This window comes from Ceratotherium simum, chromosome 2 (assembly GCF_057802395.1).
Source record: "Ceratotherium simum simum isolate JZ-2026a chromosome 2, ASM5780239v1, whole genome shotgun sequence".
Lineage (NCBI taxonomy): Eukaryota > Metazoa > Chordata > Mammalia > Perissodactyla > Rhinocerotidae > Ceratotherium > Ceratotherium simum.
This window is the reverse complement of record NC_141901.1, coordinates 11,954,928-11,979,981: the sequence shown is the minus strand read 5'-3', so window position 1 is coordinate 11,979,981 and position 25,054 is coordinate 11,954,928. Positions and strand designations below refer to the sequence as shown.

General features: G+C 34.4%; 1 protein-coding gene across 3 annotated transcripts in view; it reads left to right on the top strand.

Moving 5' to 3' along the window:
• Positions 1-25,054, top strand: part of COP1 (COP1 E3 ubiquitin ligase) — a 239,848-nt gene that overhangs the window by 39,858 nt on the left and 174,936 nt on the right. For 2 of the 3 annotated variants that reach the window (XM_087438258.1, XM_004425010.3), the window contains exons 5-6: positions 65-184; positions 13,052-13,120. In XM_087438258.1, the coding sequence (XP_087294384.1) occupies positions 65-184; positions 13,052-13,120 (189 nt within the window). The remainder of the gene's footprint in view (positions 1-64; positions 185-13,051; positions 13,121-25,054) is intronic. The other variant, XM_087438259.1, reaches the window with a different exon arrangement.

The window sequence follows — 25,054 nt, the reverse complement described above, 5'->3', positions numbered from 1 at the left end:
CGTTTGTTTTAGACTTTCTAAAACAATCTTTTTAGGAAGTTGTATTTCTTTTCTTCATTTTTAGAATGGCCACAGGTGGCAAATATTTCAGGATTTGTTGGGAACTGACCAAGATAACCTTGATTTGGCCAATGTCAACCTCATGTTGGAGTTACTAGTGCAGAAGAAGAAACAACTGGAAGCAGTAAGTGGCAGCTGCACTTTAAAAAATTTTGTTTTAAATGTTGCTGTTTGTTGCATTGAAAAAGATCTAGAAATGTTTAAAAATAATAGGGTAGTGTCACTCAATCCATCCAGTTTTATTCAGCAAGAAACATCTGCAAGGTATCACTTCTAACAGATTCCCCTTTTCCAAGTAAAAGAAAGGATAAATTCCTTATAATATAACTTACTTGCAATGGCCAGTTTGTATTAACAAAAGCTGAGTCTTAAGAAAGATCATGAGAGGGGCCGGCCCAGTGGCACAAGTGGTTAAGTGCGTGTGCTCCGCTGCGGCGGCCTGGGGTTCACCGGTTTGGATCCCGGGCGTGCACCGACACACCGCTTGTCAAGCCATGCTGTGGCGGCGTCCCATATAAAGGAGAGGAAGGTGGGCATGGATGTTAGCCCAGGGCCAGTCTTCCTCAGCAAAAAAAAAAAAAAAAAAAAAAAGGAGGATTGGCAGATGTTAGCTCAGGGCCGATCTTCCTCGCAAAAAAAAAAAAACATGAGAAAGTACAGTTTCATTTTAATAGGGAACAATTATATTGGTCATTTTTCTTCTAATGAATATTTTCCTTGCCAAATCTTCCCTCTTCACATATGAAATCTGGAGGAGAAAATAGAGATTATTTTTATCTACATAAAATCTTTCCAGCAGGTGTCCGTTGGCAGCAGCAGTAGTCTGTGGCTTAACTAAGGGCATTTGGAAAGATGGGAACTGGAACTAAATATATCCTTTTTCATGTAATGAAATTATAATTAAATGTAAATAAATGTAAAATTGCATTTATTTCATGTAAATAAATGTAAAAAATGTAAAATGTGAATTTGTATTAATCAAGAATATGAATTCATTATAAGCAATACACACCTTAGTGTAAGCAAATATGCACTCTGACCTAGCTTAACAAAAAGGGAGTATTTATTGACAGGATAAGGGAGTGAGTGGCTCACATATATAAAAAGAAAGAGCTTAACAACCAAATATTGGGAAGATTGAAACCATGGCTTCCCTGGAGACGATAAGGAAATAAGATCAGGCACTTGAATGTTGTTGGGAATCTTTCTTTTGTGCTTCTTGTGTCAATTTCTTTGGGACCAGTCTGATTTTCTTTTTGCAGATTTTTATCACTTGGTGGATAATGTGCTCACTTGCACTTCCTCATTTATGTTTATGTCTTTTGATAAAAGAAGAAAAGGAGCTTTGTTTTCCAACTTTAGTTTACAAAATTCTGTCGCTGGATTCTGATTAACATAGCTTAGACCTGGATCTCATCTAATAAAATGGGAATCTTTTAGTAGGAGAGAGGAGTAGCTGAGGGTGAGCTGACCAGAATGAGTCTCCCATGCTATATCTTTTTGTGAGGCAGAGTTTGTGGGAAATTCTCTGTTTTTTTGGGGAAGGGCTTTATTCTTTTATTTATTATTTTCTTTCAGTTTTATGGAGATGTAATTGACATACAGCACTGTACACATTTAAGGTGTACAGCATAATGACTTGACATACATATATTGTGAAATAATTACTGAAGCAAGTTTAGTTAACATCTATTATCTCATATAGATGAAAGAAAAAAATGTTTTTTCCTTGTGATGAGAACTTTTAGGATTTATTCTTTTAGCAACTTGTAAATATATCATCCATAGTGTTAACTATAGTCATCATATTGTACATTACGTCCTCAGTACTTATTTATATTATAACTGGAAGTTTGTACCCTTTGACCACCTTCATCCAGTTCCCCCACCCTCTGCTTCTAGTATCCACAAATCTGATCTCTTTTTCTGTGAGTTTGGGGTGTGTTATTTATTTTTTTTAAGATTTTGTATGTTAAGTGAGATCATACAGCACTTGTCTTTCTTTGTCTGACTTATTTCACTTAGCATAATGCCCTCAAGGTCCATCCGTGTTGTCACAAATGGCAGGATTTCCTTCCTTTTTATGGCTGAATAGTATTCCATCGTGTATATATACCACATCTTTATCCATTTATTCATTGAGAGACACTTAGATTGTTTCTTTGTTTTGAATGTTGTAAATAGTGCTGCATTGAACAGGGGAGTCCAGCTGTCTCTTCAGCATAGTGGTTTAGTTTCCCTTTGGATATGGATATATACCCAGAAATGAGATTGCTGGATCATATGGTAGTTCTATTTTTAATTTTTTGAGGAGCCTTCATATTGTTTTCCACAGTGGCTGTACCAATTTACATTCCTACCAAGAGTGCACAAAGGTTCCCTTTTCTCCACATCCCCACCAGCATTTATTATCTCTTGTCTTTTTGATAATAGCCATTCTAACAGGTGTGAGGTGCTATCTCATTGTAGTTTTGATTTGCATTTCCTTAATGATTTGTGATGTTGAGCACCTTTTCATGTACCTCTTGGCCATCTGAATGTCTTCTATGGAAAAATGTCTATACAGGTCCTTTGCCCATTTTTTAATTGGATTTTTTTTTTTTTTTGCTATTGAGTTATATGAGTTCTTTATATTTTTTGGATATTAACCCCTTATCAGATATATGATCTGCACATGTTTTCTCCCATTCTCTAGGTTGCCTTTTCATTTTGTTGATGGTTGCCTTTGTTGTGCAGAGCTTTTTAGATTGATGTAATCCCACTTGTTTATTTTTGATTTTGTTCCTTATGCTTTAGGTGTCATATCCCAAAAATCGTTGCCAAAACTCTCCTATGGTTTTAAACACAGTTTTTGATTAGCATCTACTATGTGCTAGGTGTTATGTTAAGGGCTGTGTAAAAGCCAGACAGGATTCTGCTTTGTGTGTGTGTTGGGGATGGAGTGGGGAGATAAACTAAAGCAATTAAGTAAATATTTTCACATAGTGATAAATGATATAAAGAGACTTCTCTCTGATAGATTGAACATATGCAGTTACCTTGCTCCCTTAAAGCTATGAAAGTGAGAGTAAAGGGATTTTAAGAAGGCAAAAGAATGGGACAAGAGACAATGGCAGCAATATTTTTAAGCTATAAAGCAGATGGATGAAAAGTAATAGATTAGGAGATCTGAGAAAGCTGAATACTGAACCAGTAGTGGGGGAATAGCCAAGAACCAACCCTGTTTATATTGTGGAACAAAGGCCTTGGAATTGAGAACGTTAGGTACCTCATATAATAAAGGCTGAAAACAGGATGACTGACTGAGAGTCAGATTAAGAAGCGATTGGAATCCCTGATCCTTTCCTATACAACGCACAGCAAATGAGTCTCCTTTTTCTACCTTAGGACACTAGAATCTTTTCCCCGCATGTTGGTGGTAAAAGAGGTTCTTTGGACTATTGCACAACAGGCACACTTCAACATGGGGGTACCATACTGAAGATAGATAAGCTTACATATTGAAGGTGAGAGCTGTTAACTTTCTTCCCACCTTTGAATGTGCCAACATTAATTTCTGCTTGCTTTTTGTCTTAGAATTAAAGAAATATAGGTCTCTTAGTTTTAGACCACAGATCCTTTTCTATTTTTTGAAGAGGGAGCCAGTTCAGAACCAAAGTTCCTATCATAGGTTTTATAGCTTTCTTTCATGATCGTTTTCCTGTTTTACTTTGCATTATTATTTAACTTGAATATTTCTGACATACAGAAAAGTACAGAAAATGAGACTCTTGACATACCACATCTCAGTTTTAATAAATATTAAGTTTTCCATATATGTCTTAGACCTGAATTTTGAGAATTAAATTTTTTTTTTATACTTAAAGCCCTCTCATCTCATTCTGTTCTCCCAGAGTGACCGCTATATGAAATTGGCAAGGATCCTTCTCGAGTCTGTTTATGCTTTTCTTCATATATTTGTATCTACAACTGTGTAAAGTATTGTTTGTATAATGTAGTTTACATAAAGAGTTTCATACTGTAGTTATCCTTTTGACATACACCCCTTTGTTTACTTTTTGAGGTTCATGTTGATAAATGTATATCTGGTTTATTTATTTTAACTTCTCTATATTAATCCATTACATAAATATATCTAATTCCTCTAATGATGGACGTTTGGGTTCTTCTCAGTTCTTAGCTGTTAGTGTCAATACTGCATTTAATATTGTTATACATGTCTCCTTGTGCTCATATTTAGACACTTAGTAATTTAAGGAGTGGAATTGCTGTTCATAGGGTGTGTATGCACATTTAACCTTATTAAATATTGCCAAATTGCTCTTCTGTGGGTTTGTACCATGTCAGTACTTGCTATTTTCTCTTTTTTAGTTTCTGCCAATCTGGTAGTTGTCAGATGCTTGTGTGTGTTTGTGTGTGTGTGTATGTTTTTTGCATTTCTGTATTTATTAGTGAAGTTGAGAATTTCATTTGTTTGGCTGTCTTGGTTTCTTATTTGGTAAATTACATATCCATATCCTAAACCCATTTTCCTACTAGATTTATTTATTTATTTATTTTTGTGAGGAAGATCAGCCCTGAGCTAACATCCATGCTAATCCTCCTCTTTTTGCTGAGGAAGACCGGCTCTGAGCTAACATCTATTGCCAATCCTCCTCCTTTTTTTTTCTTTTTACCCAAAGCCCCAGTAGATAGTTGTATGTCATAGTTGCACATCCTTCTAGTTGCTGTATGTGGGACATGGCCTCAGCATGGCTGGAGAAGCGGTGTGTCGGTGCGCACCCGGCATCCGAACCCAGGCCGCCAGCAGTGGAGCACGCGCACTTAACCGCTATGCCACGGGGCCGGCCCTCCTACTGGATTATTTGTCTTTTTTCTTACTGATTTGTAAGAAGTTTGTGTGTATCTGTGGATGTTTATTTTGGATATTGCTACTTTGCCAAATATATACTTTGGTATTTGAATTCTAGTTGAATCGCATTGTGGTTAGACAACATGATTTATATGATTTTGGATTGAATATTTTTCATGATTCCATTTTATTTGCCTTATTTAGGGCTTACCACATAACTTTTTGTTTTGTTCTTTAGTGGTTTCTTTTGGATTTTTAATATGATTGTTATTACATTGTACCTCCAAGTAATATTATCCTACTTCATCTATATTATAAGAACCTTACAACAATATACTTCCATTTCCTGTCTCCCAGCCTTTGTACTGTTTTTTGTAACATATTTTACTTCTAAATATCTTATTAATCCCATAATAAATGGTTACTAATTTTGGTTTAAACAGTATGTTATGTTTTATGGAGATTTTTAAAAAGTCTTATATTTACCATTTCTGGTGCACTTCATTGTTTTGTTTTCCATTTATTCTTCCATTCATTCTTTTGAATTCCATCTGTAATTTTCTTTCTGCCTGAAGTACAAACTTTGTCATTTCTTTAGTGCAGATCTGTTGGTGATGAATTTTCAGCTTCTATGCCTGATAAAGTCTTTTTTTGCCCTCGTGTTTGAAAGGTACTTCTAAAATTACTTTTTGCCCCCAGTATTTTAAAGATGTCGCTCCCTTGTCTTCTGTCTTGCATTGTTTCAGATGAGAAGTCTGTTGTCATTCTTATCTCTTGTCCTTGGGATGAAATGTATTTCTCCCAGCTTAAAATGTTCTTTTTATATTTTTGAGGATTTTGATTTTGATGTGCCTTGCTATAGTCCTTCCCCTCCCCCACCTTATTTCTTGTTCTTAGGGTTCTTTGAGATTCTTTGATCTGTGGATTTGTAGTTTCCATCAGATTTGGAAACTTTTTAGTTATTAATTCTTCAAATATTTTTCTGTCCGCTCTTTCACTTTGGGAACTCCAGTTACACATTTGTTAGGCTGGTTGAAGTTATTCCGTAGCTCACTGATAAACATCTTTATTCATTTATGTTTTATCTTTTTTCCCTGTTGACTTCATTTTGGATAGTTTCTGTTTCTGTTTTCATGTTCACTAATCTTTTCTATCTTCCATGTCTCTCCTTAACATGCTTATACTTTCCTCTAACTTCTAGAACATGTATGTAGTTATAATAACTCTTCATTGTTTTTGTTTACTAATTGTATTGTGTCATTTCTCTATATATTTTTATTGATTGATTTTTTCCCCACTTATTATGGGATATATTTTCTTTCTTATTTGCATGCTTATTAATTTTTTGATTGGATGCCAGAGATTGTAAATTTTCCCTTATTTAGTGCTCGGTATGTTTGTATTCTTTTACACATTCTTGAGCTTTGTTCTGGGGAATTAAGTTACTTGGAAATAGTTTGGTTCTTTTGAGGCTTGTCTTTAAGCTTTTTTAGGTGGAACTAGAGCAGGTTTTTGGAACTAGAGGAGGTGGAACTAGAGCAGGTTTTTGGAACTAGAGCTAATTTTGCCCCACTGCTGAGGCAATACCTTTTTGAGTATTCTACCTGAAGCCTGTGTATTTCAAAGTTTTTCTACTCTGGCTCCTGGGAAAATGTAATACTTCTGGTCTTTTGTCTAAAAGCCATTGTTTCGTATAACTGGCCTGTTATTTTGTTGTTTAAGGTAGGAGTGTGAATTCTTTCTTTCTCACTGCATTTTAGCAAGACATAAGTTCAATTTTTATGCTTTTGGTCCTTTGAAATTTATTGTAATTTTCATTATGGTTCCGTATATGGTCTATATTGTTGAATGCTTGCTTGCATTTGAAAACTGTGTGTTATTTGTTGTGGTGCTTTATAAATGTTGATTATTGTAGAGTTTGTTGTTATTATTCACATCTTTTTTTTCCTGCTTGCTCTACCACTTACTGATGGGGGTATGTTAAAAATATGGTTTTGAGTGTCTATTTTTCATTGTTTTCTGTGATGTTTGCTTCATGTATTTTGAAGCTCATTATTAGGTGCATACATGTTTAGGATTGTTATGTCTTCTGGATGAATCATCCCCTTTATCATAATGAATTATATATGTTTATCACTAGAAAGATTCCTTGTTCTGAAGTCTGCTTTTATATTTTCTGTTGTTAATATAGCCTCAGTAGCTTACTTATGATTAGGGTTTCTATTGTATATCTTCCTTCATCCTTTTACTTTCGTTCTTTCGTTGTCCTTATGTTTTAAAAATGTGTCTCTTAACAGTATGTAGTTGGGTTTTTTTAAAAACACAATCTAATAAGCTCATTTAATTCAAATGCCTAAGTGCATTTAAATGTAATATAATTGTTGATATAGTCAGATTTGAGATCTACCACCTTGGTATTTGTTTCCTATTTTTCCATGTGTTCTTTCTTCCTTTTTCCTCATTTCTTGCCTTTTTTAGAAATCATTGAGTTTTCAGGATTCCATTTTAGTATTCCATTTTGTCATCTCTATTTTTTACATAATTCTTCTTATTGTATTTCTAGTGGTTTCTCTAAAGATTACAAACTGCCTCTCTTACTTTTCACAGTCAACCTTGAGTTTGTAGTATGCCATTTAAAGGGATCTGAACCTAGGCCGCCAGCAGCGGAGCACACGCCCTTAACTACTACGCCATGGAGCCGGCCCAGTTAATAGTGTTTTGAAGATATGATGCAAAAATAAAAAACCATTTTTATACTCAAATATTTACCCTTTCAGATATCTTCATTTTTTCTTGGAGATCTGCGTTTCCATCTAGCTCATTTCTCTTTTGTCTGTATAACTGTCTTTACTATTTCTTGTAGCACTGATAGTTTTCTTCTATATAGAAGTCTAGTTTTTTTTTCTTTTAACAGTTTAAATATATATTTTCACTGTCTTTTTGCTTCTTTATTTCTGATGAAATTAGCAGTCATTCTTACTGTTCTTCCCCTAAAGATAGTATATCTCTTTTCTCTTTAGCAGCTTTTAAGGTATTCTTTTTGACATTGGTTTTCAGTAGTTTGACTCTGATATTCTTTGGTTTCATTTTTAAAATATTTATCCTGCTTGAGTTTCACAGAACAAAATGATCTAGGCTTTGAACATTGGGAACTATTAATTCAGCGCTGTGCTCTCTCTCCTAGTCGTGTTATAATGTTTCATATTATCCCACATATTTCTGATGCTCTGTTCTTATTTTTCACTTTTTTCTCTGTGTGAATCAGTTTAAACAATTTATAATGAACTGTCTTTGAGTTCATTATTCCTTCTTTTGCTCTGTCCCGTCTGCTTCTCATACCATCCAATGTTTTTTATTTTTTTACTTTAGACTTTGTACTTCATTGCTAGGATTTACATTTTGTTCTTTCAGTTTCTTTTCTGTAATTCTCCATTTTTTTCACTTGTTTTATCCACTTTTCCTCCTAATTATGTAACACTTTATAGTAATATTTTAAAGTTCTTTTTACTCATTCCAGCATGTGAATCATCTGTGAATTTCATTCTTTTGCTTGTTTTTTCTCTTCATTTTTCTACTCCTTTGCATGTCTTTAATTTTTTAATTGCATCTTAGACATTCTGTATTCAAGAGTGGTATAGAGACTAAAGTAGTTAATACTTTCTTTCTGAAAGGTCTGGCCTTTTCCTTTGTCATGAGCAAGGATAAGAGACTGATCTCTTTTGTCTAGTCAGGAATTTTGCTAAGTTGGAGCTCAATTGTTGCTTGAGTTAGTTTCAGTTCATTGACTTTAAAGAATAGTATTTTTTTTTTAGTTTATCTGTATTTTTATTGTTACTGTGGGAGCAGCCTTTTACATTTTAATCTGAAGAGAATTGGTCACTAATTTTTTTTAACTTAAATATTGTACTATGAAAGTGTTGTCTCTATGATACCAGTTATTCCAAATTTTAGTTACTCATTCTATGAACTATAATGTCACTTTTTGTAAATATTCCTCATGTGCTTTGAAGCACATGTTTTCTGAAATTGTTTCAGGGGTTCATTTATGTTCTTTTCATTTAATTTGTTAATTAGATGTTTGCATCTTCCATTTAAAAATTTTCTATTAAAAAATTTCAAAATAAAAACTTATCCAGTGTAGAGAGAGGTATATTAATTTACTAATATGATCATGAATTTTAAAATCTTTCTAGTACTGTCAATTTTCTGGTTCATAACCTACATCATGTTCAGTGCAAAGAATTGGCAACTACCTGACTTATAAAAAAGATTTGTTGTCTAGTCTTTATTTAGAGTAAGTCCCTTTTAAACCAGCAGTACGGTCTTGCATTGCTTAATGATGGGAAGATGTTCTGAGAAATGTGTTGTTAGGCCATTTTGTTGTTGTGTGAACATCCTAGAGTGTACTTGTACAAACCTAGATGATATAGCCTACTACACACCTAGGCTATATGATACTAATCTTAGGGGCCCCCCATCATATGTGTGATCTCTAATTGACTGAAATGTTGTTATGTGGCACATGATTGTATTTTATATTGCCTTATTTTGTTGTTCCAGAGACTTGCATACCCCAGGGCCATTTATTAAGGTAAATTTCTGGATGGGTCAAAGATATGCCCCTTCTTCCCCTCCTTTTTAAACCTCTTTAAAGAATGAAAAGAGAAATTTTGAAAGAAGATGTTGGAATTGAGAACTGGAGTGATGTCTGGTGAGCAGATCAATTTTAGAAAAGATAAATATTGAAGATGGAGGATTTGGGAATTCCCTTAAAACCCTGTGTCCATATATTCTTTGGAAGATCTACATGCATTCTCAGGTGTATTGGTACCCTAGTTTGAAGGCTTTGGTAGTCGGTCATACTACCAGAAGTACATATCCTTTAGAATTATTTTGACAGTAGATTTAAGGAAAAGAATATAGAGAAAAATTATCACCTAAATGACATTTTCTTAAGATCTAGCAAAATGACTCTTGTTTGTGAAATGTTACCTGCTTATTTTATAGATAGGGAATCTGAAGCCAAGTCGGGGAAGCACTCATAGAGTTCTACACGGTTTTTAGGTTAGAAAATCTAGGTTAGAATGTAGAATCCTAGAACTCTTTCACTTCCTGTCACACCTGGAAAGTCTTCCCTCCCCTCCCCTCTCCCTCTCTTGCTTTTCCTTCTCCTTTTTCTCCCTTAAAAAAAAAATCCAAGTAATGAATACTCCTAATTTACAAAGTCAAACAATATTACAAGGTTTCTAGCAAAAATCAGTAGTCCTCAGTTCCATTACTCCCTATCCCTTATATCAGCTCCTTAGGAGCAATCTTTTCAACTTTTAATTGTTTTTATTTACTTCTATATTTCTAGATAACATGCCTATTTTGTTCTCTTTGGAAAGTCTTATGGAAGGAAATACTTATTTCCTCAAAATGCCAGTTGCCGTCCTGTTGAGAAACTACTATAGAGTTAACTGTACTTGGGAAGATGAACTCATGGCAACTAAACTCCTAAGGGCCAGGTTATTCATTTTTAGTGAAGTATATAAAGCTCAGCTAGACCAGCTGTTTTCGTAGGTCTGACCAGTGCATTTTCACCCTGTTGGAAAGTTATCTAGAATGCCAAATATCAGAAGGATACTAAACCATGGAATTGAACAAGAAGACTTAATTATACAGTTTATGTGTTTAGTTCTATTGGACTCAGATCAAGCAGTTGATTGATGATTTTCATAATAGGAGTAATCTTATCTGATCTTTAGTATAAAAAATTAATTGCACAAAGGAATAGGAAAATATAGAAAACCAATGTTTTGTAAAGATTTGGAGCATATTCCATTTTAGATGACCGACATGCTCTCTTTTGAGATAATTGACTGAACCAGATGGGGCAGATGTGACAAAACTTGCAATATTGCAAAAAGCACTGAGAGTGGAGAATAAGATTCTAAATATGTTTCTTTTTTTTTTCCCCCTAAATATGTTTCTTTTCTCTCTTTTTCTTACTCCAGTTTCCTCATCTAGAAATGAGATAATTGGGATAAATGATCATTATACCTTTTATGGATGCTTTGACAATTGTAAGAAATGTTTAGAGAATTAACTTCTTGGACTTCTATTTTTAGTAGTGGGTTAAATGACTTTAGGGGATTACTTTCATGTCCAATTTCTGAGACTGTTGTAACAGAACTTTATATGGCTAGACATTATTTTGATATAATTGGCTGTACTCTTCCCATTTTTAAGCATTCTCTTTTTTACTCCTCCACTTTTTTTTATATAATTTTCTTTCATATTTACATATGAAATTATAGTTTCATAAATTTGCCGTTTCTCTCCTTTCTTGAAGTTATTCCTTTAAAGAATATTAAATTGCAAAAGAAGGTGCTATTTGCTGAATTCCTCGTGTACTTAGTTGGTCCCAGTTTTGCTTTGAACTTGTGGCTTTGGGAGGCTTTTCCCCTTCCTTTCTATAAATCAGTTGCATTCTCACCCTATTTACATGTCCTAGTTAATAGACTGAAATGAAGTATTCAGACTTACTGTTTTGAAGATAGCTTGCACAATTCCTTTGCAAATGAACTATGTTATTTATTAACAGTCTTGGCTGTGTATATTCCTTTTTATATAAATATGTGGTCTTTGCTCTCTAGCCAAATAATCTGTAGACAGTTATAGATAATTAATGTGAAGAAGTCCCAAGAAAGATGCAGACGATCCTGGGATACTTTGTCATCATTGTTGGGATTCAGAGCCCCTGTGAATTTGTTCTGTGTGATAGTTTAACTTAAGTGTGTCTAAGGTCCAATCCAGTTTGTTATGCAAGAAACAATTTCACTTTTAAATGTTTGTGATACTGTGTTTTACAAATTTATTCAGTTGTGAAACATTAATTCAATTGTGTTTGTTAATTGGAATATCCTGCTGTGATTGTCAGTTCATATTTGTCTTCCCTTGTCTTTATTTGTCTTGACTTAAACATTTCTTTGATCTGTTTTGCCTCTTATCCTTTAAAATGCGAAGATTCCCTTCTTCTCCCCAAAGGGGAGACTCCAGGAGTGGGTGTGAGGTGGCCATACTTTTTGGAGTATGTGTAATATCTTAGTGATTCCTCAGATGTTGACAGGCTTATTCTTGCCGTCTGGGGACTTGTTAAACATATAGATTCCTGGAATCTTTTCTAGAGTAACAAAATCAGATAAAATCTGTCTGAGTGTCATTTTAACAAATGCCTCAGATAATTCTGTTGCATAGCCAGGTAAATGAAAATTTTATTAATCTTTCTTATTTATTTATTTTTGTTTGTTTTGGAAGTGCTCCACTGGGCTTTTTTAATTCTTCTTTTCAAATATATATTAAAAAAATAGAATTATATTTATTCATAAGCTATCTCTTATTCCATTTTTAGCTTTTGGTATTTTTTTTACATATATTTATCAGATTCATCTGGAATTTCTTGGTTCTTTTTGTAAATTTTAACAGTAAAAGATATATATTTATAATTTTATTTTTTGATACCCAGAAAATGTCAAGCTTACATTATCATTTATCTCTTACATCATTGTTTCAGTTACAAATTTGGGTTATTTACCTCTTCCTGCACTTGATTATATTAAAATTTTTGTTTTTGAATGTTTGATTTGACTGAAATCTTCTATAGAAATACATTAATTCTCACATCTGTGTGAGTAATAACTAGAAATAGTAAATCTGACTTCTGAAAAGTATGGATTTCTTCCCATTTATTATGCTTCTTACTCCCCTGCAAATGAAATTCTTATAGGGCAAGTGATTTTAGTGTCTAGAAACTATATTGGTTTCACTGTGATTTTTGTCTTGATGTCTTATTAGTTTGACTGAAGAAGAAAAGTCTAGGACAGGTAACGGAATTGCCATTTCCCATAAATAGTTTTTTTCAGCATGGTAGATGAGGAATGTAATTTAAAACACCTGTTTCTTAAAATTTGTTTTAGTTAATTTTGGGGAAAATGCCTTTTAAAAATGCCAATTAGTGAACGGGAAAACTGATTAAATAGAAGTATAGACTAAAATGGATGCATAAAGTTGCTTCAAACTGATTATACTGTGGTATTAAAGAAAACTTTGAACTCATAGTTATATTTTTAAAAGAACAATTATAATTTTCTATTATAGGAATCACATGCAGCCCAACTACAGATCCTTATGGAATTCCTCAAGGTTGCAAGAAGAAATAAGAGAGAGGTATATTATTTTGTGTGTTTTACATAATGTTTCATTTACTATTGTTGACTATTCCCGTTTTCCCTCCATTTTTGTAAAGGCATTTCAGTCTAAAAAATTTATTTAAACATTTAAAAAGATTTGAGTTTTCAGGAGTTTTTCTTAAGCTTTGTTATTTTAACTTCTTTTACCTTTACAACTGTATACTTTAAAGATCCCTTTTTGGAGATGTGCTGAAAAGTTTTCTATAAGATTGAATACAATGACTTACCTCAAAGCTATAAAGAATAGAAAATAGGATTATCAAATGACAGCCTACCCTTTGCCCTAAATTTTAGGAAAATTTACATAATAAAGCCTTAACTATAGAGGGTTACAACTTTTCTTATGATAAAAATGCATGCTGGGGAAAAACAAGTGAAAACATAGCTACCTCTTTGGAATTTGGAAAGTGTAAGTCATGCAGGATAGCTAAAAGATAGTTTTTTGTTAACATTTTATTACCAGAGTGTTCTAATTTAACATTTATAAAATTCATCCGTCATTTCACACTTGTACAAAATATGGGAAAATCAAAGGCAAAATTCTGTGCTCTGGGTAAGCATGCTAAAATAACTTTGAAAACTGTTTTATATTTAAACTCCTAACTGTCTCAAATCTCTTATATTTTTACTTTGAGTTGTCTAATTAGGATATTTTTCACTTATCAAAAAAATACATATAACCATCTATTATGTGCTAGGTTCTATCTTTATTATTTTTGAAAAAAAAAGATGAGAGTTTTTATTTGATGAAGTACTTTAAGTGCATCGCCAGAACCTTACATTATCTTAGTTTTATATTTCCCCTTTTTCTTATTGTTCATGATGTCTATTTTTAACTTTTTCTTACTTCATTCAGGTTAGATTTTTCTGTATTATGCTAGTGTTGATAGTTAAATATTCTTTTTTTTTATTATTAGTATTTTTTTTTTGTGATCAGCCCTGAGCTAACATCTGCCAGTCCTTCTCTTTTTGCTGAGGAAGGTTGGCTCTGGGCTAGCATCCATGCCCATCTTCCTCTACTTTATACGGGACGCCGCCACAGCATGGCTTGACAAGCGGTATGTTGGTGCGTGCCCGGGATCCGAACCCTGGGCTGCCGCAGAGGAGCACACGCACTTAACTGCTGTGCCACTGGGCTGGCCCCAGATAGTTAAATATTCTTTACGTGGTTTAATGACTGTATTTTTCTTATCCTTAACTTTTGCTGAGTTAGCAGTTGTGATTTTAATGTCTATTAAAAACATTATCTTCATCATAAATTTAAGACTTATTTGTTCATTTTTGGGGGTGGGTACTTCTTAAGCATCAATATGCATGGGAATCACCTGAGGGTCTTGTTAGACTCCGAGTCTGACTAAGGGGGTATGTGTTGGAGCCTGATAATCTACATTTCTAGCAAGCTCCGGGTGATGTTGCTCTTGGTCCTTGGAGCACGCTTTGAGTAGCAAAATTGAAAATTTTATAATGTATGGAAATAAAATTATTAATTCAATATGTACACTCAACATTTTTTGCTATAGAAAATTCTTTGGAAAAGTGATAATTTTTCATATTCCATATATACCCTCCCACCTTTTAAAGCAGAATGTGTAATTGTTTCGCAGTAGTTTTACATGTTTCTTTCTGCTTTAGACTTTGAACTCATTGAGAGTGAGATTCAAGACATAGGAAATTACTTAATAATGAACGAATAAAGGCATCAATTGAGTGAACAGTCTAAACATGAGGCTATCTGGGAGTTAAATGTAATGGCTGGTCATTATCTGTGTCCTGAGTTATTTAAGGTTTTCATTAGCACCTGAGGTTTTTTGGTGCTTCTCTAGGGGTCTGTTAATGCTTGCAACAAATTGTTAGATTTGAAATTGTCTCAGGTAATAAGGATGCAGCATATAACTGTAAAAAACAAAACAAAACAAAACACCAAACTGTGAAGGTTCTGAGATTTTTACCCTATTAGCAAGCTAACAAGTTAGCCTGCCACAGTTTCATAGATGCTGGCAGAAGACATGAGACTCCTGGGTTGGAGATAAAGGACTTTTATTACTCACAGCACATCTAGCAGCATCATCTTCATATTTGCATCACTTCTGACGCCCCTGACACCCAGGGGCTGTGTAGAGATGGGCCCATGTGGATTCTGCACGTGCCATAGATGTATGTTACAACTATGGAACCCTGAGCTTAGGAAACCCCAATCTTTTAAAGCGGTCTGCTAGCAAGCCTGTCCAGTCTTTGCCCTGCAGGGAGACACTATTATATTGATCAGAAAACAAATCTGTCCTTTGTCCTGGAGGAAGTCAATATTTCTGTCTTGCCAGGATGTTCGCTATACAAACATCCTTGAAAAGATAATTTGAAACAAAAGCTATCACAAGATGTGCAGAAATGAGAGTGATCAGTGGAGAACTGTTTCCCAACGATAGCCCTTTCTTGTGATCCTAATTTGTCCTTTCTCTGATGTGGTGGCGCGTGGCCTTCAGTAATACCTTCTATGTTGTTGCCTTTGATCTCATAGCTCTTAGGATCAGTATTTCTATATTTTTGTTATTAAACATAGGGGTTCATTGTGCTGTAGAATTTTTCAGCTTGACTTTAGTGGGAATCTAATATGATTCTTGTCAATGATTGATTTTTTTTTCCCCATTAGACCATATTTTTTTTATGGTGGACAGTTTATCCAAGAAACCTGCTAGTTCCAAGTACTTGGATATTGGTGCCTCTTCTGTGTGCTAATTATATTGTTATTAATACATTTTGGTTTTCTTGTTTTTAGTGTATCCTTGATTGAGTGATTTTGAGTATTTCAGGTTTAATTACATAAGGGACTTGGAGGAGCTAGGTTAATAAAGTTTTGAAAATTTGGAGCTAAGTTAACAGATTTTTAAAAATTTACTTATTGCTTTGATTAAATTTCATAAATTTCTCCATGATTAGAGTTGGGTATGGTAGTGATTTGTAATCATAATAAACTTTAGTCTAGAAAATATGATTGACTAATATCTCATGATTTAGTGCAGAAAGAATGGAGTGGTTATATTTCCTTCTTGCATATGTTATAAAGTATATTTGCATATTTAATCCTCAAAATGAATATAATTGTTAAAGGTGCTTATCTCCTGTAGTCTAATTTATACTTGAACTTATCCAAGCAAAATACAGACTGGCCAGGAGGCAAACTATTACTTTTGAATTTATTTTCTTACGGTTAACATTCAGACTTTGAAAATTAACTTTGTGATTTCATACTTAACTTTTAATTGGGGTTATGATGAGTCTTGGTTTAGACATTGATATGTACCAATCCAAGAAGTTAAATCTGCTTTTCAGATTTAATATACTACTTATTTACTCCAGTGTCACATCTCACTAGTAATTTGGGGCTATTAGAATCCTACATTTAATTTTCATTTTTGACTTGTTTTTCCTTCTGACTCTCTTTTGAATATTAAGGACAGGAATGTGTAAGGCACACAGTAAATATTTGCAGTAGTCATTTATTTCTGTGTAACAAGTTTCCTCAAATTTAATGGCTTAAAACATCAAGCATTTAATATTTTGGGTTAGGAATAGTGGTGCAGCACAACTGAGTGCCTTGGCTCAGGGTGTCTCACCTAGCTACAATCGAGGTGTTAGGGCAGCAGTTATCTCCAGGTTTGACTTGGATAGGAACCCTTCCAAGTTCACATGCTGGCTGTTGGAAAGGGATACCAATTTCTTGCCTCATGGGCTTCTCTATAGGATAGCTTACTACGGTGCAGCTGGCTGCCTCAGAGGGAGCAAGTGAGAAAGTAAGAGAGGGTTTTTTTTTTTTTTAATTTTTGTTTATTGCAGTAACATTGATTTACAACATTGTAAAAATTTCAGGTGTACATCACTACACCTCCACTTCTGCACAGATTACATCATGTTCACCACCAAAACACCAACTAAAACCCATCACCACACACATGTACCGAACCATTCCCTTCACCCCCCTCCCCCCCCGGCAACCACCAATCCAATCTCTGACCCTATGTGTTTGTTTATTGTTGTTATTATCTACTACTTAATGAAGGAAATCATACGGTATTTGACCTTGTCCCTCTGACTTATTTCACTTTGCATTATACCCTCAATGTCCATCCATGTTGTCACAAATGGCTGGATTTCGCTGCTTTCTTATGGCTGAGTAGTATTCCATTGTGTATATATACCACAGCTTCTTTATCCATTCGTCCCTTGATGGGCACTTAGGTTGCTTCCAAGTCTTGGCTATTGTGAATAACGCTGCAATGAACACAGGGGTGCATGTACCTTTGCAAATTGGTGTTTTCAAGTTCTTTGGATAAATACCCAACAGTGGAATAGCTGGATCATATGGTAGTTCTAACCTTGATTTTTTGAGGAATCTCCATACAGTTTTCCATAGTGGCTGCACCAGTTTGCACTCCCACCAGCAGTGTATGAGAGTACCCTTCTCTCCACATCCTCTAAGAGAGGGTTTTGAAGACAGCAGTGACATACCTTTTATAACTTAATTTTGGAAGTGACATCCCAACACGTGTGCTGCTTTTGTTTGTTAGAAGCAAATTGTTAGGTCCAGCCTACACAAAGAGAGGGAATCACACAAGGGTGTGGATACTAAGAGATGAGGACCTTTGGATGCTATCTTAAAGCCTGCCTACCACAGCACTTAATAAATATGTGTATTTAATAAACATGTTATTTTTTCTTCATGGTCAGATTGAACAAAAGGGCTTTGGATTCCATGTAAAAGCCAGTCTTATCTGTGGAAATTTGTCCTGGCATTTGAACAATTACTTTGTGTTTCATTTGGTTTAATTTTAAAATATACTTCTGGACATTTGTAGTACCTGTTTAATTTACTCTAATAGGACAGTTTTGATGAGTCTTGGTTTCCTTTGGGATTTTAATGAATTGAATTTTGTAATGTTTTTATATGAAATAAAAGACAGAAAAGTCCATTAAACAAATTTACAGTTTAAAGAATCATAGTAGAGTGGCCATCCATGTAACTAACATCCTGATTCAATTGCTAGGACCTGCGCAGCTTCCTGCTGACCCTTTCCAGATTATAGCCTTCTCTCTTGCCTTTTAGGTAGTCAGTATTCTGATATTATGGTAATCACCTCCTTATTTTTCTTTATTGTTTTAATGCCTAAGTATTTATAAGTCTCTCTTTTTTTGAACTTATATAAATGCACTTACTTATATAAATGTGATGTTTTGTTCTTGTCTTCTTTGGCTGTGGCAAGATTCATCCATATTGTTGTATATGGCTGTAGTGGATTCATTATTGTTGTTGTATAGTATTCTATTAAATGAATATACCCCATTTTTGTTGTTGATGGACTTTAGAGTTGTTTTCAGTTTGGGGCTGTTTTTGAAGAATGCTACTAGCTTATATATGTATCCAGATGTATATTTGCATATATTTATGTTTAGTATGTATGTAGAAGTGGAATTGATGAGTCATAGGATATATATATCTTCAAATTTAATAGATAATGCCAAACTGTTTTCCTAAGCAGTTGTATTAGTTACTCTTCCTACAGGCATTCTGTGAGTGAGTGTTCTTATTGCACTGAATTCTTGCTGGTACTTGGTATCAATAGACTTTTTCCCGTTTAGCTAATCTTGGGGTATGTATTGCTCTTTCTTTGTGGTTTTAATTTACACTTCTGTGATGACTAATGAGGTTGAGCACCTGGTACTGTGTTAATTGGTCATTTGGATTTTTTATCTATGTGTGAAGTACTTGCTTAAGGGTTTTTGCACTTTTTCTGGTTAGTTGATTTTCTTAATGGTTTGTTGTTTATGTAATATAGATAAAAATTCTTTGTTCAGTCCCTCTCTCTCTCTCTCTCTCTCAAAAATATTTTTGCCTTCTAATTGGGCGGCTGCTTTCATTATCTTGATATTATCTGATGAACAGAAGTTCCTATCTTTAATAGAATCAAATTTATTAGTTTTTCATGTTATAATTAGCACCTTTTGTGTCAAGTAAAGAATTCCCCACCAGACGTCATGAAGACATTTTGCTGTATTATCTACCTCAAGCTTTATTCTTTTATCTTTCACATTTAGGTCTATAATCTACTTGGTAATTCATTATTGTGTATAATGTGAGGGATAGGGAACTTTTCATATAGATATCCAGTTGTCCAAGCATCCTTAATTTAAATGTCCGTCCTTTCCCCATTGCTCTGAAGTACCACCATTGTCATCTATCATGTGAGCATATGTGTGTGGGTTTGTTTCTTAGGCTCTCTTTTCTGTTCTACTGGTCTATTTGTCTATCTTTTTGGCAATACCACATTGTATTAAATACTAGAACTTTAAAGTACGTTACTGTTCTTCTTTAGGAAAGTCTCAGCTATTCATGGCTTTTTGTATTTCTATATAAATTTTAGAACCAGCTGGTACATTTCTATGGTAACCCTGCTGTGATTTTTATTGGGATTACTTTGACTCTATAGATCAATTTGGGAGACTATCTTTACAATATTGAGTCTTCTAACCCATGAACATGGTATTTCTCTCTCTATGTATTTAGGTTCTTAAGGATGTTCTTCAAAATTTTGATATTTTTTAGGGTATTATTCTTATACATCTTTTTTTTAGATTTGTTCTTAAGTCTTCAATCATTTTTTATGCTATTGTAAATGATGTCTATGTCTTTAATTTCAGTTTCTTACTGTTTGTTGCTGGTATAGAGAAATAAAGTTGATTTTTACATATACATTTCTTTTGTATCCAGCAACCTTGTTAAACTCTCATTAATTCTAATAATTTGTTTGTAGATTTTTTTCTGTGTACACATCATCATCTGCAAATAATAACAGTTTAGTTTCTTTCTTTATGATCCTTATATCTTGTATTTATTTTTCTTGTCTTACTCTGCTGGCTAGGACATCCGGTACAATGATGAATAGAAGTGGTGATAGCGGGGCATCCTAGTCTTGGTGCTGATCTCAAAGTGAAAGCTTTCGACGTGTCACCATTAGGTATGATGTTTTTTGTAGGTTTTTTGTAGGTACTTTTTATCATTCAAGGAAGTAAATTTCTATTCTCAGATTTTCCTAAGAGGATTTCTTTTTCTTTAATCATGAGTGGGGGTTGAGTAGTCTCCAAAATTTTTGTGTATCTGAGGTGATATGAATTTTTTCATTGTGTTAATGTGAGTAATTACATTTGTTTAACCATAGTCAATCAACTTTGCACTTAGGGTGACCAGCTGTCCAGATTTGCCCAGGAATATCCTAGTCTTTTCACCGGATGTTCTGCATTCTAGGAAACTCCACCAGGATGGTTGTCTGCCCTGCTTGCATCCCTTATGTAAACCAAACTTGGTCATGATGTATATCCTCTTCTATATTGTTTGCTTTGCTGATATTTTGTTCAGGATTTTTGCATCTATATTCATTAGTGAGACTGTCCTATAATTTTTTTCCTTATCCTAATCTTGTTCAGTTTTGCTATAAAGATTGTTTTATCAAATGAGTTGGGGAATGTACCCTCTTTTTCACTTTTCTAGAAGCATTTGTGTAGTCTAGGAAGGATATCTTTGCTGAATGTTTAAAGATCTTGCTGGAGAAGCTACCTGTACCTGTTGTTTGTTTGCAGAACGTTTTAAACTCTTGATTCAGTCACTTCAACAGTTATATGCTTATTCAGGTTTTTGTTTTAGATACCACTTTTGATATGTTATACTTTTTCTAGGCATTGTCTGTTTCATCTAAATTTTCAAATTTAATTGTGTGTAAGATTGTCTAGAATATTAAATTTTTAATGCCCCAAGAGTTTTTAGTGCTATCTTTTTATTCCTGACTCTACTTATTGGTGCTGTGCCTTTTTCTCTTTTTTTTCTTGATCAGATCATTTCTTGCCAGGGATGTATCAATTTTATGAGTCTTAACTAAGAACCAACTTGTGGCTTTGTTTATGTTCTCTATTTTATTTTTTTTTCTATTTTAATATTTTATGCTCTTTATAATTTCTGTCCTTCAACTTTCTTTGGTTTTATTTTGTTCCTTTTGTAATTTGTTAACTTGGATGTACATATTATTATGCAGACTATTTTTTCTAATATAGGCATTTAAGGCCATAATTTTTCCTTTAGGTACATCTGCTGATTTTGGTACAGTATTTTGTTTGTTATTCCTTAGTTCCAAATAGTTTCTAATTTTCATTATAGTTTTTCTTAGGCCTGTGGGTTATTTAGCAGTAACGGTTGGACATGGGAATTTTCTTGTTGTCTTTTTGTTATGGATTTCTGTTATAGTTGCATTATTATCAGAAAATACTTTGTGTTTTATTCTTTTGAATGTGATATTTGCACTATCACCTGGTAGTTGGTTAAATTTTGAAATACTCGTGCTTGAAAAAAATGTGTTTTCTGTAATTGCATGGTTCAGTGTAAAGTTTGTTAAATGTATGGTGAGAATTTTCTGCATCTTTAGTGAGTCTTTGTTTTCTTGTTAGATCAATTATTGAATCATTATATTTGAAGTGAATTTCTTATAGACAGAGGTTTTTTAGTCACTCTGCCAGACTCAGTCTAATAATTGTGTATTTAGACCATTTACATTTGATGCCAATGTTATGGCTAAGTCTGACATTTATTATTTGTTTTATGTTGTTATACATGTATAACTTATCACAGTCTACTGGTGTTGCTGTCTATTTACATTTGCTTTTAAATAAGCCATCTTGATATGCCCTCTGTAGTCCCATTTTTATTTTTGGACTTACTTGTTCTGTGTTTTCTTCTCAACTTAAAAAACGTTACTGTGGGAAGGCTGAATGAAGCCTTATAATCAAGCCTGCCATTACAGGAACTAGGTGTTAAGTATGTGTATGTTTGTGGGGTGGTGCTATGGATGGTAAGACCTTAGTTTGCACTTCATATGGCTAAATTTGCTTTGCTTTTCGTATTAAGTCTCTTAGAGTTTGTGTGTGTGTATATATTATGTGTGTGTATTGTATATATATGAGGCTTTGTTTTTTTAGAGCAGTTTTAGGTTCACATCAAAATTGAGAGGAAGGTACAGAGATTTCCCTTATGCCCCCTGCCCTCACATGTGCAAAGCCTCCCCCATTATCAACATCCCTCACCAGAGGGTACACTTGTTACAGTTCATGAATCTACAGTGATGCATCATAATCACCCAAAGTCCATAGTTTACTTTAGGATTCACTCTTGGTTTTGTACATTCTATGGATTTGGAGAAATGTATAATGACGTGTATCCATCATTATAGTATCATACAGAGTATTTTCACTCCCCTAAAATTCCTCTGTGCTCCACCTATTCATCCCTTACCCTACTCCTAACCCCTGGCAACCACTGATTTTTACTGTCTCCATGGTTTTGCCTTTTCCAAAATGTCATAGAGTTGGAATCATACAGTATATATAGCCTTTCGGCTTGGCTTTTTTCAGTTAGTAATATGCATTTAAGCTTTCTCTATGTCTTTTCATGGCTTGAAAGCTCATTTCTCTTAGCACTGAATAATATTCCATTGTCTGGATTTACCACTGTTTATTTATCCATTCACCTACCAAAGGACATCTTGGTTGCTTCCAAGTGTTAGCAGTTATGAATAAAGCTGCTATAAACATGTTTTTGTGTGGCCATAAGTTTTCAGCTCCTTTGGGTAAAGACCAAGGAGTGTGATTAGTGGATCGTATGGTAAGAATGTGTTTGATTTTTCAAGAAACTGCCAAACTGTTTTCCAAAGTGACAGTACCATTTTTCACTCCCACCAGCAATGAATGAGAGTTCCTGTTGCTCTACATCCGGGTCAGTATTTGGCGTTGTCAGTGTTCTGGATTTTGGACACTCTAATAGATGTACACTGGTGTATCTCATTGTTGTTCTTTTATATATTAAATTTTGCTACTCTTTTTTAGCCAGCTGTTTTCTGAAAGTATACTAGTATTCTTTTGTTCAGTTTTGAATATGTCAGATGATTGAAGTAGTCTTGGCAGCTATAAGTTATTCTAATTATATTAACTTCTAAAAAACAAAATTCAAATACTGAGTTTAAGACTTGAGCATATTTTTATCAAATCATCAGTGAAGGTTAAATAAATGAGTACTGGTGATGCCTACCTGCACCAAAGGTAATGTCAATAAGATGGGACTCTATTTTTGAATTCTTTTACATTTTAGTCTTAAGGGATTCTGAGACTTTTCTTCACTTTTTGAATTTAAATGTTTCTTTAAATTTTCTTTGAGTTTTGGCACAGTGTGCTGTGTTAAGAGAGTGCTTGCTATTGATGGCTTAGGACTGTGCTCTCAAGTAGCATTTCTCCATCTTATATATTTATTATTATTTTTAGTAGTCCCCAAACTCATGATGGTGTTAAGACAGATTTGATCCAGGGGTTTGTCTGTTATCATTACCAATTTGTGATCAATTCTCCTTCAGATAATGGCAGTTCATCTTTGTGGACTTTCTTCGTATATCTCCAAAACATTCTTGAACTCTGATTCCTGCTTATATTCTAGATTCTGCCTCTCTGGGTTATGAAACCTGTTTGCAGAGTGAATTTAGCCCAATTCTTCTTTCCACTTCTTTTAAATGGTTGTCTTTTGTGTTCTATCTCCTAGTGCTATAATGTCTTACATTGATGCCTGAAGGGAAAATACTTGTTTCCTTTATTCCTCACTCTAATTTCCATACTTCTGGCCACCAAATGTATGTGATTTTCCCATACCAAACAATTCTCCAGTTCTCTGTGGACACCAACTGAATGTCCTACAATTCAATTCTGACACTGTCTACCTGGAGTTAACCCCAGATCCCACCAGTTAAGAGCTTGGTACCACAAGACTGAGATGCCACTTCAGATGCTAATTGCAAGTCTAGGTTGTCACCTGTGTTCTGACCTACTGGCTATAAATCAGAGGTTCCCATGACCCCCTTCTCGATAATTGGCTAGAATGGCTCACAGAACTCAGGAAAGCAGTTTACTTACTAGATTACCAGTTTATTATAGAAACATACAACTCAGAAACAGCCAGATGGAAGAGATCCATAGGGAAAGGTATGTGGGAAGGGGCTGAGAGCTTCCATGTCCTCTCTAGGCATGCCACCCTATCAGCGTCTCCACATATTCACTAACCCAGAAGCCATTCAAACCCCTTAATTTAGGGTTTTTTATGGAGGCTTCATTACATAGGTGTGATTGATTGGCCATTGATGATTGAATTCAATCTCCAGCCGTTCGACCTTCCCTGGACTTTGGAGATGAGGCTGGAAATTCCAACCCTCTAATCACGTGGTTGGTTTCTTTGGCAACCAGCCCTCATCTGGAGGCTCTACAGGAACCACCGGTCATGTCGTTAACATGCAGAAAGGAATTTTGTATGTTATCATACAGAGAGGAAGATTGTCCCTGAACTAACATCTGTGCCAATTTTCCTCTATTTTGTTTGTGGGACACTGCCACAGCATAGCTTGATGAGTGGTGTATAGGTCCACGCCTGGGATCTGAATCTGCAAACCCTGGGCCACCGAAGCAGAGTGTGCAAATTTAACCACTACACCACTGGGCCGGCCCCTTTAAATATATTTCTTTAATGTAGTCATACTAAAGATCCCTCAGCATTTGCTTAAATAAAGATTTCAAGAGTGGAGCATTTTAAGTAATTAAATGAAAAAGATTAAGGGAGACCATGGTATGCTTTGCTGAATTAGGGGTTAAGATCACTGGAGTTGAAAATGTCTCTGAACCAGAAGACAAACGGTTTCAGTGATGGTGGGAAATAATTGGGATGTTTATCAATGGCTAAGATCAGTACAGTGATTTGGCTGCTTGGATTGAGCCAGACCAGAGTGGTTTTTGTATGAGAGCGGAAGACTAATTATTAGAAATGGCCATGGAATGCAGTAGACATGGT